Source organism: Lygodium microphyllum, chromosome 24 (genome assembly GCF_053477565.2).
Source record: "Lygodium microphyllum isolate KBCC chromosome 24, Lygodium_microphyllum_v1.1.10, whole genome shotgun sequence".
NCBI lineage: Eukaryota > Viridiplantae > Streptophyta > Polypodiopsida > Schizaeales > Lygodiaceae > Lygodium > Lygodium microphyllum.
The window spans coordinates 29,868,131-29,887,245 of NC_141158.1; the positions used below are offsets into that span (position 1 = coordinate 29,868,131).

Sequence of the window (19,115 nt, forward strand, 5' to 3'; positions counted from 1 at the left end):
TGAGAGGCACAAGGGCAGGAGGCGACAAGGCAAGTGGCATGCCACGTAGCATTCCCTGTCCCATTTTGGACAAGGAACGTAGCAAGGAACACATTCCCTGTCCGAAACAGAACAAGGAATGTTTCGTAGTTTGGGGACACGGTTTGGGCAGATTCGTGCCAGGGATGGCATTTTGGCGTGCTAGGGGGCCGTTCCAGCCATTTCATGTTTCTATGAGCAGCTGGTTGAACATTTTGTTGATTTAATGAAGCTCCAACTGTATCATCAAAAGAAATGGGCAGCATCCCTTTAAACACATCTTTTGCAACCTGATATGTGTCATAACCAAAAAGAGATAATTGTGATATTTCATCAAAAATCACATCTCTACTGACAAAAACTTCCTTGGAAACAAGATCATACAATCTGTAACCTTTCCTTTCACTATTGTATCCCACAAATATACATTTGACAGCCTTATTGTCTAACTTTTTTCTCAACGCTTGGGGAATATGAGCATATGCAAAACGCCCAAATGTACGAAAGTGACCAACTTAAGGTTTACAATTGTTCCAAGTCTCAAAAGGCATAATATTTTTCAATGCTTTAGAAGAGCACCTATTCAAAACCTGACAAGCACACATAACTACTTCCATCCAAAAAACATGTGGCAATTTCTTAGCTTTCAGCATATATCTAGCCATCTCCATGAGTGAGCAATTCCTCCTTTCTGCAAACCCATTCTATTGTGGAGCATATGCAGTAGTAAACCTTTTTTCTATAGAAAGGAATTCAGCAACAATGAAATATATTCCCCTCCCTCCGTCTAAACGGAGAGTCTTTATCTTACAGCTAGATTGATTTTCCACAAGTGCAGTAAAAGCTAGAAATGCATCATATACTTCTGACTTTTTAATCAATTAAAAAACCCAACAAAAACATGTAAAGTCATCAATGAAGGTAATGAAGTAAAAACATCCACCCACCCTCATAAATGTGCTCAAGAGGTCTCTTCAAGAGAGGTGAGCCTTCCAACACCTGAGTACACTGCATAAGCATCAGACTATCATAATTCACATGCCCCATACAAGCATGTCATAACTCTCTCTATGACATAGCAAGAGTAAGAGTAGATGCCAAATAAACTAACTGATTAACAAAGTGAGCATCTAACTCATAAAGTCCATATGACATAATGTGCCAATGGGCACCAAAGTCAAGAATTCTTTATCCCTCACCATGCATTTGTTATCATCAAAAGTGACATGCATTCCACATTTTGCTAAAGAAAAAATAGACACAAATTCTCCTTTATCCTCGGCACATATAAAGCATCGTACAAACGAAGAGTAGAGCCATCAATGGCTTTCAAAACAATCTCTCCAACACCTCTAATAGGATAAGATAATTGTTGATACGTTGTACTAATTTGCTAATAGAAGTTGCAACAACATAAGTAAACAAATCCCTACGGGTTGTAATGTGCTTAAAAGCAGCACTATCAAAAAACCAAGTGCTAGCATCCTCAGTAGAGTTGAATGCTCTATCTGCCCAAGAAAAATCATAATTGCAAGTTTAAAACAATAGTCATTGTCAATGATAAAAGATGCGGACTTTGTGGTAGTAAAAGTAGAAGGTGCATCTGAAACTGACATCCCAAACTCCTTTTTCTCCTTGGCAATGCATTTCCAACATTCTATGATATAATGACTTGGCTTTTTACTACTTCTTGTTATTCTATGAAGTTCCAAAACTTCCAAAACTCTACGGAGCATTCTTGGACCGATTGCTCGTACCTTTCTACTTTGCCACAAAAGCTTGTTCAGAAGCTACTACATTTGCACCCCTATTTTTCTTTGTTTGCTCTTCTTCCAGCAATAAGCTAACCAACTGAAGAAAAGTAAGTGGTTGTGGAGAAATCCGCATTGTAAGATTCAATGCAGTCTAAAAGGCCAAATAGGACGATGGCAAAGTAGTAGAAATCATCTAAGCATCAAAATAATACTCATCTACATTGATCAACTATTCATGCAAGTCCTCGATTTTATTAAGGTAATCTTGCATAGCCTCATCTTTTTTCATTTTCACATTTTCAAGCTCCTTCATCAAAAAAGAAATGCGTGCCTTATTCTTACCCGCAAACATGTGCTCAAGTGTAAGCCATGCTACTCGTGAGGCATTAGCAAAACAAATATGCATGATTATTGACTGCTAAACTGCCAATGAAATAAGTGACAATGCTTGGGCATCCCTAGTGTCCCAAGCCCTCTGAGCAACTCTTCTTTGGGGTGGTGGTTATGCAATGACTTCTTGCCTTTGTCCACGTCTTGTTGCTTCTTGTTGCTTGTTGAGACGTTGCTATTGCACCCTCTTGCCTTTGTACATGACCTCTTCCTTATGGAGGGTTTGCAAGAGCCAAATCACCAAGATGTGCTTCTTCTCCATTGACATAATCCTAAAGACCTTTTGCAACAAGCACATTTTTCATCATAAAGAACCACAAAGAATAGTTGTTGCCATCCAATCTATCATCTTTCGAAACACAAGTGAAGACATCATCCATCCACGAGCTGCCATCATAAATGTCATTTGATCAAATGCAAAAAGAGCAATTACAAAAGCTGACTGACTTGGAAATCTTCAAATTCCCAGAAATTACAGCAAATGCCAAGCTGTAATCAACCAAATTTAGTCAAAAGAACCACCAAATCGTGTCACCCTTAACCAATACTGCCTCAATGTGCTGAAATTTTCCAAATTTCAGCAAATAACAGACTGTCCAAGGCAATAAGAGTGCTCAGCAGCACTAAGAACACAAAAGTCCCTAAAATTTGACTATCCAATGTGCATAGTTTTAGTCAATTTCAGACTAAAAACACATTACATGTGCCAATGTCTGCCAAAAATACAAAAACCTCAAATTTTCTGACCCAGATATCTACAAATTTCTTCAATTTTGCACTGAAGCAGTTGTTGAAGGAAAATTGACCTGTTCCTACAAAAGCCCTTTGCTTTGGCTCTGAAATTTTGATTAAAATAATAAAATATACCAGTAGCAGCTGTGCAGATCTGAAAATACGCTGACATGGCAACTTGAGAGCAAGCAGAACCAGTTCTGAGCTGCGTGGCTGCTGAGTGACAGGCTGGAACAGATCTGGAGCCGTTCTGGACTGCACCTGCAAAATTAGGGTTTCCAGGACTGCGCCTGTGAAATTAGGGCTTCTGACTATTCTGAACAGCCATGACGGGTTGCAAAGGTCAAGTAGAACAGAGAAGTCGCATCAAAAACACAGGGTGCCACAAGCAGGAACAGCACATGGACTGAGCTGAGAGTGAAGAGAGCAGAAAGAAAGCTGGTTGAACAGCTCTGATACCAAATGTAAGACTGAAGTACAGCAATGGAGCAGAAAGAAGTGTACACGACTGATAGAGAGAGGGAATGGTTACAGCACAATTGTTTGCATAATGAAATGTGAAGTGCAAAGTACAACCCTTAGACTTTAGGGTTGAGTAAGTGCATTAAAGTGCATTCACACACAGATGTGTGTATTGTGCGGTAAGTGACCAAAATGTGTAATATAAATACACAGATGAAAATAAAAGTGGCTTGGGAGGGCGGCTCTCTTATAGAGAGTAAAAAGTGCCCCAGTGTCCTACGTGCAGATCACTGACACTCCTCTTTGAGTTTTCAAGCTTTGGATGCTATGGTGAATAGGTTGTACGTGGAGAAGCAACGAAGTTGCTGTTTTCTACAGGTCCTTGCTATTCATGAAGGAGAAAGGCCGTATTTTCAGCCTTTTTCTGCAAATTTTGAGTTTTCACTGCCTCCAACAGGTGAAACTCTTTTAGGATGAGCGGAGGAAGCCCTAGCAAGCACCGGCACTATGTGTGGAGTCAGAGGGAGCTACCCTTGTTTTTGTGAAGTCATTCTATTTACAATGTCGATCCAAATTGACATGGATTTTCAGGCTATTACGGACCGTAAGGTCCCCTATTGCCGACTCTTCCTTCAGATCAAAAACTTAATGGGGAGAATTACCACATCTAGCATGTAATGATGCTTGCCATCTTGGAGTCTTGTGATTTGGCAAAGCTTGTGACCGAGGCTGTAGACCCGCCCATAGCTCGTGATGCCTCCAAACTTTCTTCAAATGAGAAGGCCGAGTTGATGAAGGTATGACAAATTGAATGCCCACATCCGTTCTTTCCTCTCTCTCTTGCACTCCAACCGTCATTGCTCACATCAAGCACTTGATTGTGGCTGGAGACATATGGCTGAAGCTTGATCAAATGTACAATCAGATAACCGTGATGAAACGGGTATCCCTAGAGGCTCAAATGAAAACTTTAAGTCCTAACAATGATGGAGCATGTTAATAAGCTTCGGTAATTGCACATGCAGGTCCAAATCGCAAGGAAGGCGATTACCTCGAAGGACATAGTGATAATCCTTCTTTCTCAGTTACCACCCCGATTCAGTGCATTTGACTCCCCCTTGATTGCTTCAAGACAGACAGAGACTCTTCATTGGGAAGAGTTGGTTCCCATGGTTTTGGACCAGGAGGAGCAATTGAAAGGACAGAATGCTTCCAAATCGAAGGCATTGACAAGTCGATCCTCTCAGAAGAAGGGGAAGGACCAGGACAAATCAAAGAAGTGCAAAGAGAGGGATTCTACTTTGTCACATTTGTGGCAAGACAAGTCACTAGAAGAAGGATTGCCCTAACAAGGAGAACAAGAAGAAGTCTTCAAAGGATTCAAGAGCAATGGCTCCTCCCTCATCAACTGCTCCTCTCGGCACATGGCTCCACCTGCAGCAAGTGTTGCACATTTGCAGCCTTCACATGGACAGGTTCTCATCGGCGATAGCTCTTCTATCCCTATTCAAGGGTGGGGTAATATGCAGCTTATTCCAAATGGGCAAGGTGATGCTCATACTTCAAAGGTGCTTTACGTGCCAAGCTTGGGTTAGCTTTCGGTACACAAGATTTGTACCCTCCTCCATCTCTTGGTTGAGTTTGATGAGGATTCCTTTCAGATTCTTGATCATGAATCTAGACACATGCTTACTTTTAGTTATGAGGAGAATCAAGTCTACAAGCTCAAGTCTCCTTCTGCCTTGACCTCTCTTCTTCTTACCTCTTAGACACACTCCAAACTTTGGCATACTCGGTTTGGCCACCTAAATTATGATTACCTTTGGATGGCTTCTAGGGAACAACTTGTTCGAGGTAGGCCAAACATTGTGGTGAGCCAGCAACCATGTGTATCTTGCATTCCTGGGAAATAGCATCGTGATGCCATTCCCAACAAGGCTTCAAGGCAGTCTTCAACACCCTTGGAGCATATATCAATAGATTTGCGTAGACCTATGAGAACGGAGTCCCTTAAGGGGAGCTTGTATTTCATGCTAATTATCGATGATTTTCTTCTTTTTGCAATTGAAATCAAAAGCATTCTCCCACTTCAAGTATTTGTTGCTCTTTGAGGAGAACCAATCAGGCCGGAAACTGAAAACATAATATCATGATTGGATAAGGGTGGAGAATTTGTTTCTAATGAGCTTGCTAGGTTTTGTGCAAATCATGGTATCCACCAAGAGTTTGCAAACAAAAATACACCTCAAGAGAATGGCATATTGGAGCAGAAGAACCGAAGTGTGATTGAGATGGCTCGCACCATGATGGAGCATAGACAAACACCTCAATGTCTTTGGACCAAGGCTATGGCTACTGCTATACACATCCTTAATCAATCCCCCACTTCGGCCATTGTTGGTATGACACCCTATGAGGCGTATTTTGGGTCTAAGCCTGATGTTTCTTATTTCAAGGTTTTTGGGTATGATGCCTATGTCCACATCCCAAAGACAATGTGATAAATTTGAAGCAGCTTCTCAAAGACAGGTGTTTGTAGGCTACAACTTGCAATCCCAAGGTTACCATTTGTATGATCCCATTAAGCGGGTTGTCTACCGAGTTGAGATGTTTAGTTCGTGGAAGTTCCAACCTCAGAGGAGCACCCGTGCTTGGAGATCCAAGAGATAGTTGGGTGCCAATGACCGTACCTTTGGAGCCTGCGCCTTGTGAAGATGCTTCTTCGGATGAGGATACTACTTCTCCACCGGCTTCCTCGCCTATGCCACCACCGGTGAATGTACTAGAGACTTCAACAGATGGTGCATGCAAAGAAGAGATCTGGCCTCCTCATTGGGCACGAGACACCCTCCGTGATTCAAGGATTGAGGGAGTCCCTAAGAAGTGGCAACCGGACTGTTGTGGTCTCTAAGGAACTAAGCAAAATAACTATTGTTTAATGACTCACATCATACAAGATAGACAGTCCACCTCCATGAAGGAGGCAATCACAGCATTGGAAGATGGCTATGGAGCAGGAGTTGGATGCTATTGAGTGGAATGGCACTTGGGATCTTGTGCCTCGGCCAATTCATAGGAAGGTGATTGGTGTCAAATGGGTCTTCAAGACCAAATATCACAATGATGGTATGTTGGATAAGGGGCTTGTTGCAAAGGGCTTCACACAACGGCTAAGAATGGATTTCTGTGACACCTTTGCACCTACAATTCAGATGGCTACGATTAGAGCCATTCTTGCCTTAGCCACCCATAGAAGATGGTATGTTTATAAGTTTGATGTGAAGTCTACCTTCTTCAATGGTGATTTGAAGAATGAGATCTATGTTGAGCAGCCTCTTGTCTTTTCCTCATTAGATGGACATGTGTACAAGTTGAAGAAGGCTCTTGATGGTCTCAAAAAAGCTCCATGTGCTTGGAATGAGAAGATAGACTCGTTTCTCCAAGGGAAGTTGGGGTATCAACATTTCTCTTCCAACCCCTGGTTGTATGTCCACACCTCCGTTGAAAGGCACATATTGTTTGTGTGGATAATCTTATTTTGATGCCCATGCCCAAAAGGCCGAGGAGACTAAGGCAACATTATATGAGGTGTTCAAGATAACGGATATGGACCTTCTTCATTTCTTTTTAAACCATAAGATTTACCAAATGCCAAGGGGGATTTTCATCTCCTACCAACAGTATGTGTAGGAACTTTTGGCCACGTTTGAGATGGAGGGATGTAAGGCCATTTCTACTCCTATGGATCCAAACTGGAAAGCTACAACCCATGCAGATTCTCCGACGATAGATGCTACCCACTACAAGTAGTTAATTGGATCCTTGATTCGGCTTTTTGATACTCGAGTTGATTTGTGCTTTCTTGTAGGTTTGTTGGCCAGCTTCATTAGTAAACCCAAGATGGTACATTGGCAAGTTGTTATGAGGATTTTGCGGTTCCTAAGAGGAAACCCCATTTGGTATTCATTATCCAGCAGGTACTCAAGATTTCCCTTTGGTGCTTACAGGCTAGACGAATTCGGATTGGACCGAAGATGTTGAACACTGAAGGTCAACAATAGGATATTGTTTTACTTCGAGTGCAAGTGTTATCTCATGGAGTAGCAAGAAGCAATCCATTGCGAACGAGCTAGGCTATCCTCAGACAAGTCCTACGACACTCCATTGCAACAATGTGAGTTGCATTGCTTTGGCACAAAACCCAGTGTTTCATGCTAGGTCAAAGCACATCGAGATTCACTACCATTTCATTCAAGAGAAGCTCTTGGATGAGTTCATTGATGTGGTTTACTATAAGACGCAAGATAATCTTGTAAATTTGTTTATAAAGGCGCTTCCTCAGCCTCTTCTACGACAGCACTCGAGATCCTTGAGCCTTATGCAACCTCAAGGATCTGAGAGGGGGTGCTAGAGAGTATTCATCCCTTGGACTAGCATTTCTCAGGTTATCATTGGTACAGTCAGTTCTCTTGAAGGTACTCTCAAAGGGCATAATTTATTATTCCTATAGTCAATGGGCATTTTCAGTAGACACAATGTACGGGTAGTTTGCTAGGCAAGCGATGGTGCCACGTGACACTTAGAGGACTGAAGGCCGATTATTTTATTCATTTATGTTGTAGTCGACAATTTTTTGATCAGGTCGGCCAATTTTTGCTGGCCGACTGCATTATTTTCTCCTATTTTGGCCCACTTGGCAGCTTGTCCCACACACTTGTTTCCAAGTGCTGGTGGGAGAGATTCCTCTTGAGGCGATACGTCTACATCCCTTGTAAATCTGCCCTCTTCATTTCAGCATTCACTGATTGCAGATTTCTGCATTCTTCTGTCTCTTTTCTCTGTCCCTTTCTCTCCTATTCATTTTCTTTCAATCTTGTCCATACGCTTGCGCATTCCCTGCACTGTGACAACTTCACCTTCACTTTCTTCTCCTTTTCTTGCCTTCATGACAGATAAGGAGTTTGAAGAATTCATGCACAACAAGTATGGTCCAACTTACATCCCCCCTACCAGCTTTTCTTCTATATCCAAATCAATTGGTGAGGCTCGCCGTCTCTTCGATCAGGGAGAACATATGGCATTTGACGACCGGTGAACCATCTTCATCATCTTAGCCAGGACAAATGTCAAGTTCATATAAGCTTTTTGAGTCTTATAAATCAAAACCCTCCCCTATTTCTCCTTTTGGTGTGCACCATCTAGATAATTTTCAATATGTCAATTTTAATCAAGAGGCTCTAGACACAGATATACATCTACACATATACTTGGAATTGTATCTTCTGTTTCTTTTGAACATGGAGTTGGGAACGTCTCTTTCACACTTCCTTTCCGTCCCACCGACGTCTCTTGAATACCTTTCTTCTGCATTCAGTAATCTAGGATTGCACTCTATTAAATAATCGGTATGCTCTAATACCATGTCAAAAATACGACTACTATGAAAGCAAGCCAAAGACAGAGTAGGGTTTGTTGGGAGAAACACAAGGTCTGTACGACAAACACTAAGAGAAAAGAGAAACTCAAAAAACACAAAAGAAGATGATGATGAATGATGAATCACTAAATCATGCTGAGTGAATCAAGTTGATACAGTGGAAGCCAAAGCTCTAAAGATAACTGCAATGTCCTATCTGAAGCAACCAGCAACACCTGTAGAGAATTTGCACAATGGAGCGCAACACACTCCTCTAGCAGTAGGATATCGAAGGTAATGCTAAATGGTGAGGGAAAGGACAGCCAATTGTAGAGGGAGCAAAAGCAAAATCAAATATACAAGATATGCTGAAATCTCTCCAAGATGATGGCTAGGCAGGCCTTCAAGAATCAAGAAAAGGGGAAATGTATTGAACGACTTGGTTTCTCAACACGCTCCACTTCTACATCCAGCACATTGGGAGTTTCGTCTTCTATCTCTACTCTTAATTCCTTCTCTCTCTCCATTCCATGTCACCTCTTTTTAGGGGAATCCCACCCTTCAACACTATACCTTATCCACACCCACAAGTAAGCACATCTATTTACCTTGGGACAGTGGTTATGGGTATCCCCGTCACTTCCCTTGCACACTCATCTCCTCATCTATCAGCCTCTCAGACAAGGATTTCCAAACTCAACTAGTGGTGTGCCATCACACTCTCCATGGGTCACTCCCATGCATGAATTTCCATCCTCTGCTCCACATGTCCCGATTCCTCCTCCATGGGCTACTCATGCGGTTGTCATGCCTATGCCTAGTCAATCCATTACAACTTTTGGATCCACTGTGCACACTTCACACATGCATGGTGGGCACTCTAGGATTAATTCCCAAGTATACTCCACTCCCCCACCCTACCCATCCTACCCATCTTTTCCATCCTACAACACTACCACTCTTGTTGCTACAGCCAAGAATGTCTTCATGGATAAGACCCATTTTAATGGGTTGAATTTCACCACTTCATCGAACTCCATACAAAATGTGCTTGAATCTCAAGGTCCTTGAAACCTAGTCGATGGTCTAGAGCCTATGTCAAACCACCGATTGGCTCTCCCAAATCACATCTATCAATGGAGAGCCCGCAATGCCACAACCAATGTTGAGCTAATGTAGGGGTTGCTTCATGAGTTCCACTCTCAATTATAGGGGAAATAATTGAGCATTGGACTCATCTCATTGACCGCTATGTAGCACAAGATCGCACTCAACGTATCAATCTCAACTTTTAGCTTCAAAATCTTTCCATTTAAGAAGGGGATGATTTGAAAGTCAAGTAGGCTGAATATCGGCAATTATGCGCTAAGTTTGCTGCCATTGGCTCACCAAAGTCAAATGATGATCAAGTCACATTCTTTTTGAAAAAGCTTCTAGAAAAGTATTTCCACTTCATCTAGCATATCATCTCATTGCCCCAATTGCAAACCTTCTATGAGTTCGAACGTCAATTCTTGCATTATGCAAGGCTACACGATCAAGTCCACAAGAAGTCCTCTTGACATCCTTATTCAAAGAGGTTTGATTGCCTCTTCTTTGCAAGGGGAAACCGAAGGTGGCAAAAATTCCCAAGATGCAAACGCAACTCAAAGGATCACATCCCTTCCTCAAACATAACCAAAGAAACTAAACCCGTCTAGCAACATCAAACCACTATGAGTACCTAACGAGGATGGGAATGGGGACGGGGATAGGAATTGCCATGCCCTATCACCACAAGAGGCGACTCTAACATGGGGATGGGAGTGGGACAATATGGCAACGGAATGGGATGGGGGCGAGAAGCTAGAAAATAGGTATTCCATGTTCCTATGGATTGCCTCCACTCCTACTCGACAACCCACTAAGGATACGCCTCCCATTGCTGCCCCATTTAGTCCTCGCACAATTACTCTTGGACATATAGCATGTGGACAACCTCAACAACCCATATCTTTCGCTACCCCTAAAGGTTTAATCGATTGATCTACCCGTTTCTCACCCATTGCGCTATTTGCATCCATTCCAAGGTCTCCTCCTACACCCCCACCTAGACCCACTTCCCCACCTTGTCATGTGTTTCCTTGGTAGAGGCTTGCTGATGGATGAATGCGATGGTGGCCACATTCTTAGTTTTTCCATCTTTAGTCTTCCGTTGCATTCACTCATTCATCCCCTCATAGCATATCTTTCATTTAGCTTTACTTTTCTGTTTTGTTTTGCTTTGGAGCATCTCACTACTAACCTCTATTTTGCAAAATTTTGATCTCTCTTACAAGGTTTTTGTATTTCAATGTAGGGCTACCATGCATATTTGCATCGTCCTTCTGGGACTTGAGACATGGGATGCCCACCATTCCTCTCATGGTTTCATCTCTCTAGTGTTGACAGGGTGAGCGACAACTGAACGAGCGAGCAAGTAAATGAGAGTGACTAAGAGAGAAAGAGAGTACGATTCGATTTTGGGTGTACCAACAATGTGTTGATACACAAAGAATAAAATGTATTTATACTTAGGGCACATAAGGGTGCATTCACATGTAAAACTAAATAATACATGTGTACTATACGGAGGTGAATAAAGAGCCTTTATCCCAACAACCTCCCACTTAAAGGTCCAAAGTGAACCTCTAACCAACTCCCACTAGTCATATGCAATGCTCATGCTGAGCTTTGCTTAGACTTTTAGTGAGAACATATGCAGGGTTGTCCTATGTTTTGATCTTGGTCAATGTTATTAGACCATCTTCTAGAATCTGTCTGATAAAGTGATCTCCCACATCTATATGCTTTGTGCGTGAATGATACATGGCATTCTTAGCCAGATACACAGCACTCCAGCTATCACATCCCAACACTGCAGTACTTATAGACATGTCGAGATCCTCTGCAAGTCTACTCAACCATATAGCTTCCTTAGAAGCTTCAATAGCTGATATGTATTCGGCTTCAGTAGAACTCAGTGCTACGATGTTCTGCAACCTAGAGCACCAAGAAATGGCCCCACCAGCAACTATAAAGGCATACCCATTAGTGGACCTACAAGTGTCCTAGTTACCTGCCATGATTGCATCACAATAACCCTGCAAACTAAGTGCACCCTGCCCATACCAAATACACTTTCTTTGTGTGCCCTTTAGGTATCGAAGAATACACTTGACAGCTTCCCAATGTGGTTTGCCAGGATTTGACATAAACCTGCTGACAACTCCCACTACATGAGCAATGTCTGGACGAGTAGCAACCATAGCATACATAAGAGAGCCACAAGCAAATACATAAGGGACTCCCTTCATAGCATTTGCTTCCACGTCATCTTTTGGGCTGTTGGCTTTACTAAGCTTAAGGTATGGAGGTAAGGGCACCCCAAAAAGCTTAGCTTCAGCCATGTTAAATTTGTCCAGTGCCTTTTCAATGTACTTTTCTTGAGATAAAAACAGTGATTTCTGCATTCTACCTCTGCAAATCCTCATGCCCAAAATATGCTCTGCATTCCCCAAATCTTTCATGGAGAAGGCTGATTTCAGCTGATCTTTGAGAGCATCCAAGCTAGTCTTTTTTGTCCCAACTAGCAACATATCATCCACATACAAAACAAGTATGATGGGGCTACCATCTATATCCTTTTTCATATACAAAACAATGATCTGCATGGCTGCGTGTAAACCCATGAGAGAGCATAAAAGTGTCAAACTTTTTGTACCACTACCGTGGTGCTTGCTTCAGCCCATACAAGCTACGTTTCAGTTTACACACCATCTACTCTTTTCCAAGAACTACAAAGCCCTCAGCCTGTTTCATGTAGATTTCCTCATCGATGTCACCATGTAGAAAAGCTGTTTTTACATCCATTTGGTACAGCTCTGAAGTCCAATACAGCAATGAGAGCAAAATCACACGTAGAGTGGTCATCTTCACAACAGGTGAGAAGACCTCTTGGAAGTCAATCCCTTCCTTCTGTGCATACCCTTTGGCAACCAGTCTTGCCTTGTACTTGGGTTTCCCATCAACTGTCTTTACTTTGTAAACCCATTTGTTTGGAAGAGGCTTTCTTCCTTTGGGCAACAACACAAGATCCCAAGTATCATTAGCATACAGAGATTTAATCTCTTCCTACATAGCTAGCTCCCACTTACTGTTGGTCAGCTTGACTTGCATGGTTACACTACACTGTTTGCTGGTGGTTTGTGGAAATTGAAAAAGGGTTCCATGTTGATTGCAGTAGTTGACAAGGTGAGCCACAGCTGAACGAGTGACCAAGTGAGTGAGAGTGACTGATAGAGAAAGAGAGTACGATTCGCTTTTGGGGATACCAACAATGTGTTGGTATACAAAGAATAAAATGTATTTATACTTAGGGCACGTAAGGGTGCATTCACATGTACAACTAAATAATACAGGTGTACTATACACGAAGGTGAATAAAGGGCCTTTATCCCAACATCTAGGAGATTTGTTCTTCTACCACCATGGAGGCCTTCTCTCCTAAGGCGGATTGTGCAGCATGCCTATTGATGCTACCATAGCAGTGACTTCTACCTTGCTCTTCTAGTTGAGGTGCTTCATCCTCATCTTCATCTATCATCATGGTTCTCCGCACCACACGAAGTCCGACACAAGTTCCTCCTCCTCCTTCGGCCTCCACATCCAAGGTTGAGATAGGGATCGTACCTTTTCTTGGTGTTCAACAGGATTCAACACTTGTCTTCAACATCAGCCTCCCTTCCCTACTCTGCCTCCACTTTGCATTGCATGATCATCGTCTTTGTAAAAGGGCACTTGGACAAGTGAACAATTTCCCCACAATGAACACTATCCAAGTGGCACATGTTGCATGCCCATTCTCATCATGTAGACACTACTCCATGCATCTCATTGTGCAGAGTACACCGTCTTGGGCTGTCTCCACTGGAGGTTGTTTAACACCTCACCATACTTCATCACCCATTTCCCTCATCATCAACACCCTCAAGTGGTTGGGTTAGCTTGTTTGTTTTGTGATCATAGGATCATATTGGTTCACAAGTGCATTGTGCACCCAACATCAGTCATTGTCCATGCTTAAGTGCAATGATAGCATCACTTTGGATTACAAGAGCGTTGTGATTGTTGATGTTACCTCTGTTTTACTTGCCTATATGCTGCTGTCAGTTGGGCAAGTTGCTCTGATTAGGGATCCCAACCAAGTCACTCTAGTTCGGAACAGGCTGCAACAAGGCGATCTAATATATCAGCACCATACAGTGTTGATTATCCCTCCTTTCCACTGAGGGTATCTAGATTCAATGTGGTGCAGCAAATTCACCATCAGAACCCAATGCACAGGTCAAGGCTTCCCCATGTGCAAGTGTTTTGCACATACTGGATTGATACAAGTCCTCTATAATGTTGGCAATCCTTTTTCTGGAGTTATTTGGATATAAAATGGAGCTTTTCTTGTTCATCAGCCTTGTCTTGTAATACTCTGAATCATGGAGTCTTTATCCTCTAATTCTAAATCCACTAAATCCTCGAGACTAATTTTATCTAAAATTTTCACAACAGAGCAAACTGATGCTCAATACCTCAGTTGTACTAGAAACCTTCTACTCATATCTCAGAGGAGAAATCTGGGGCACAAAATTGTTCCATGAAACTTCAATACGTTTGAGGATCTTCAGGCTTGCATTCAAACTGGTTGCAGCATCTTGTTAGTGATTTCTAATCAAATTCAAGCTGCATGTTTGAACCTCCTAATGTTCCATATAGGAAGATAGTTCACCTTTTATTAACAATTCATCACTTTCAGAGTTCTTAACAGAGTGACACAGCATCTTCTCCTCTCAATCACATTATCAGTTGCTAATATACCAAGGACTAGATGAAATTGATTTAGGGATGCTAGTCACAGATAGTACCTAACTGCTTTGGGTGGATTATTCAAAAAAAGAAAACTTTCTGAAGAAGATATAATTCATTTAAAGAAAAGTTCCATTCAGAATGAAATTGGTGGTTACAATAGTCTCTCCTCTCCTAACCTCCACCTTTTGCTAGCTCAAAATACAACAATTTGCCTGCCTTCTTCACTACTGAAGCAATCACTCCATCTTAGTTCACTTTTTTGGTTGTTCACAGGTCTTTTTGCCCCGAAATAGTCCACAGCTCTACTTGAGAAATCCTTCTGCTGATTTCTTCAAACATAAATATTTTGGCATCTCAAGCCTTTTGCCGAAGTATGACCTCCTGCACCTGACTTGAAACAATTTCGTCCAATTGTTAATGCGGCTCAGACTTTCATGCTCTGTAGGACATCTATGTTTGGAGGTCAAAGGTCCAGTGTCGCCCCCCTGGCTGAATGCCTATTTGGGCATCAATGTAGCAAAAGGTCAAAGACCCATCCCTCACTCCCTCATTGCCTCTGTCTAAATGCCTGCCAGAGAATAGAGCTTCTGCAGGAATCAAGACCATAACAAAAAAATGATGCAAATACTTGTATTGTATTATCATTACAGGAGTACATGGGCAAAAAAAGGTATTAACAGAGAGGATGACATTATTAGAACTGGCCAACACAGATATGCAAAGAATCTCTTTTCAAGGATTGTATGTGATACCTGACCAATACTTGCAGCTGCCATGGGCTCATCCTCAAAACTTTCCAATTTTGTCAGCCAATCTGAACCCAGTTCAGCTGACAAGACACGCTGTAGCTGACGCCTTGGCATGACATCTGCACCTTGCCTCACCCTTTCCAAGGCAGCAAGTACCTGAAATTATTACAAGAAACAATCATCAATGGGACCTGGGCAAGTAGTACAATGAAATTATGTCCCATCATAGAGTACAATCCAAGCATATCTAAGCTATGTAACTGTGAGTGTGCATGCAGAAGCAGGGTACTCATCACAGAAAGAAAGAAAGATATATTAACATCTACATAAGGCCAATGTGGCCTATGAGACAAAATCCAAAGTACATCCATGTCTAATGTCATCCCATCAGTAAGGAAAAGATAACATTACAAATAAGTGGGTGGCCTATGAAACAATACTGAAAATAACTATACGAGGGGACTATACTAGGGTTGAACCATGTGTAGTGTTGTTCCATCGATAGAAAAGAAAAGGAAAGGAAAGGAGAACCAAATCTGATAGAACCATGTACAAAAGTGTGGTGGGGACTATGGGCTGTAGCTGATCTCAAGATCTGCACATGATCTCAGCTATGATGCGGTCCCTAGCTGCTTCACTAATATGCCTAGTGGTGAGTCTGCGGTGTCTCATGATAATGGCTCTAATCCAACTGTGGTGTGGCCTCCTCGGACATGGTCCTGGTAGACGGGGTCGTCGTGTTCGACGAAGGGAAATGGCTCTATCAAATGTGACTCCACGGTATGGCCTGTGAGGTGTCTGGCGGGGTGGCTCTGTCTCTGCTAGGCTAGTAGTGTCAGTAGGGTCAGCTCTGTAGAAGAAGTTTGTCACTACTCTCTGTGTGTGTCCCTTTGGGTGAGCTGACCTCCTGTCTCGCAATAGTGTAGTTCGGCGCCTCTCAAGCTCCAGGAGGAAGAGACCTAGGCATCTCTGGTCCTCATACTCCATGATGCATTGAAGGGGTCCAAATCCATCACAGAAGAGGCAGTGGTACCGTCCTCGTATGTCATAGTATACTGTGCATCTACATATGTAGTGCTCCTCTGTCTCAGACTCTCGACTGCAAAGCTGGCAAGTCCTATCCTCTGCTAGGGTATTTGTCCATCTGCCTGTCTCCATCTGAAGCCTATGTGAGGAGGTGCGAATCTGTCCAATAGCAACCCGTACGCTATGGGAGAGATGGGTATCCATATATACTGGCCGAATAGTGAAACCATTATCAGAGAGACACAAGAAATGACTCCTATAGAACTCCATCCTCGATCCTAGAGGGAGTGGTGGATGGATCCATGTCCTTAATGTCTCAAACCTCAAGATATTAGCTCTGATCACCTAGTTCAGCTCTGATCAGCTGGAGAAAGTATAGGGCAGTCAAGGCTATAATCCAAAGGTGGAAGACAGTCAATATCCAAACCATGTAGGCTTATTCAAATAGTCATCTGTGAAAACCAAAAATTCTTCTCGCCTCCTGCTGCTAGTTGTCTAGATGAGGTTAGTGCCAATCTAGATTATCTATGGCATGGAAGTTCCCATGGTCCGTGCCAAAAGGTCACTGCCTTGAAGAGTGCCTTCGTAACTATAGGTGTTACCCCTAGCTCTGCTCTGACAATGGGATGTGGGGTGGAGGGCTTACTCCTAATCATACGTGCTATCATCATGATCAATGGCCTTTCCATGCTATCCCAACCATCATAATAATCCCTCTCTACTCCAATCTAATCAGTGAGTGGGCTACGACGCCTGTGGTACAAGCTGCAACCTCATACCTCTACTCCATATAGTAATGTAGGTGTGACTAGGGTGCCAAACAACCAGAGTATGGTGCGGGGCTCCTAGAACTGTATGTGAGCACATTGACTCTGGAGTGCCCCTAGTGCTGCGTATCCACGTGCCAGACGTGCTTCTGATGCCCATCTCAACGAAAAACGTGGGGCAGAGAAGGTGACTCCCAAATAGACCTATTCCCTCACATGCTCCAGTATGTCTCCCCCAAATGTGAACCGGTACATAGATCTAGTAAACCATGCTGCTGAAGTATTGAAAACCATGGTTTTGGTCTTCCCAAGGTTCACTATGAGGTCTTTATCTCTACAAAAGATGTGCAAAGCATCTAGATGGCACTGCAATCCCTCCAATGAATATGAAATGAGAACAATATCATCTGCATACAGTAATATCGGTATTAGCACCCCTGTGAGGCTGGCTCCAGCTCCTCCTCGGTCTATGTAATTAGACACTTCATCTATGTATACACCAAACAATGTGGGTGAAAGTGGACATCCTTGTTTCACTCCTATGGTGCTGTCAATCCTCTCTGATAGCCCCCCAGGTGCTCGTACAGGACCTGTCACTGCCTCATATAATGCAGACACCCCATCGTATACCCTTTGGTACTCCAATGTCCTGCAATCTCTGCATGATGCGTGTACGAGGCATTGTATCAAAAGCTTTGCGAAAGTCTACAAAGCAACAATAGATCCTCTTGTCTCGGGTTTGACCCTCCTCAATAATGGCTCTAAGTGTGAAAATATGGTCCAGTGTGGTATATCCTCGTCTAAAACCTGTCTGTCCTTGTGCTCTCTTGCCTAGCATTTCAGCCCACTCACTGAGTTCATATTCCAATATAGAACTATATATCTTGGCCACAGTATGACTGATCATGACAGTCCTGTAGTTGCCAGGAATCAGGGGATCACCACTTTTAAATAGCGCAATTATAGTATTGTCTGATCAACTCATAGGGAAACCTTCACATACTGCTCTAATAAACATATGTGCTGATATGGGTGCTAATATGTCACAAGCATGTGAGAAATGTTCTGCTAACTAGTCCATCTTCATCCTGTGCCCTCCCATTTTGTAATCTCTAAATTGCATCCCTAGCCATTTTCCATGTGAAGAATGACCACTGTGTTGGCCTACAAGTTTGTGGGGGCTGCACAGGTGGCTGTCCCGGCAGGTCATACAGCTGTCTCCCATAGTCAAGCCAAGCATCTGGTGATGTAATCTATATGGGGGGCTATCTTTCATGAAACATCTTCCATGCACTTTTGTTAACCCGCCCCAAAAATAGCTGATATATCTCTGCTTCTGCTTTTGCTAAGTAGCCTCGTTTCTTCTTCCGTACAAGGCGTTTGAAGAACGCCTTTGCTTGGCGATGTGTCTGAGTGCCTAGCTCCACTTCCCTCTGTAAGCGAGCTTGAGTAACTCTACACTCATCATCATACCAGTTATTTTGGGGAGCAGTAGATCGTGTGGGTCTACATCGAGGCAAGGTGTGTGGGAATGCATACATGGCTGATCCATGTATGGCCTCTACTAAATCCCTTGTACATTCTTCCAACAATCTACTGAAGTCCAATGTATGTAAACTTGTCTGCAGAGAACCACTGTAGATGTGTGAGGTGTCTTCTGTAAAGTAGTATTTGGGATGTTTAGGGAGGCATGGTGTTTCATGTTTCATATGTACACAAGAGAGCATGAGTGTCAAAATAGCATGATCTGCTGCTATGACAATTGGTCTCTTAGATATCTTAAAGTTTTGGATGTCTGGTATCAATGCTGGTGAGCCTATCAAGTAGTCCACAGTACTTGCCCCTCCTTTGTGATTCCAACATGTCAAATTGTCAGACCCTAGCCATTGTGGCAAACCATTAAAGATGGCTAGTCTATGTG

The 19,115-nt window shown here is 42.7% G+C and overlaps 1 protein-coding gene across 2 annotated transcripts in view; it reads right to left on the reverse strand.

Moving 5' to 3' along the window:
• ABC1 (ABC transporter 1) overlaps positions 1 to 19,115 on the reverse strand; it is a 109,601-nt gene that overhangs the window by 39,681 nt on the left and 50,805 nt on the right. For both annotated transcript variants that reach the window (XM_087665995.1, XM_087665994.1), the window contains exon 3: positions 15,405 to 15,557. In XM_087665995.1, the coding sequence (XP_087522121.1) occupies positions 15,405 to 15,557 (153 nt within the window). The remainder of the gene's footprint in view (positions 1 to 15,404; positions 15,558 to 19,115) is intronic.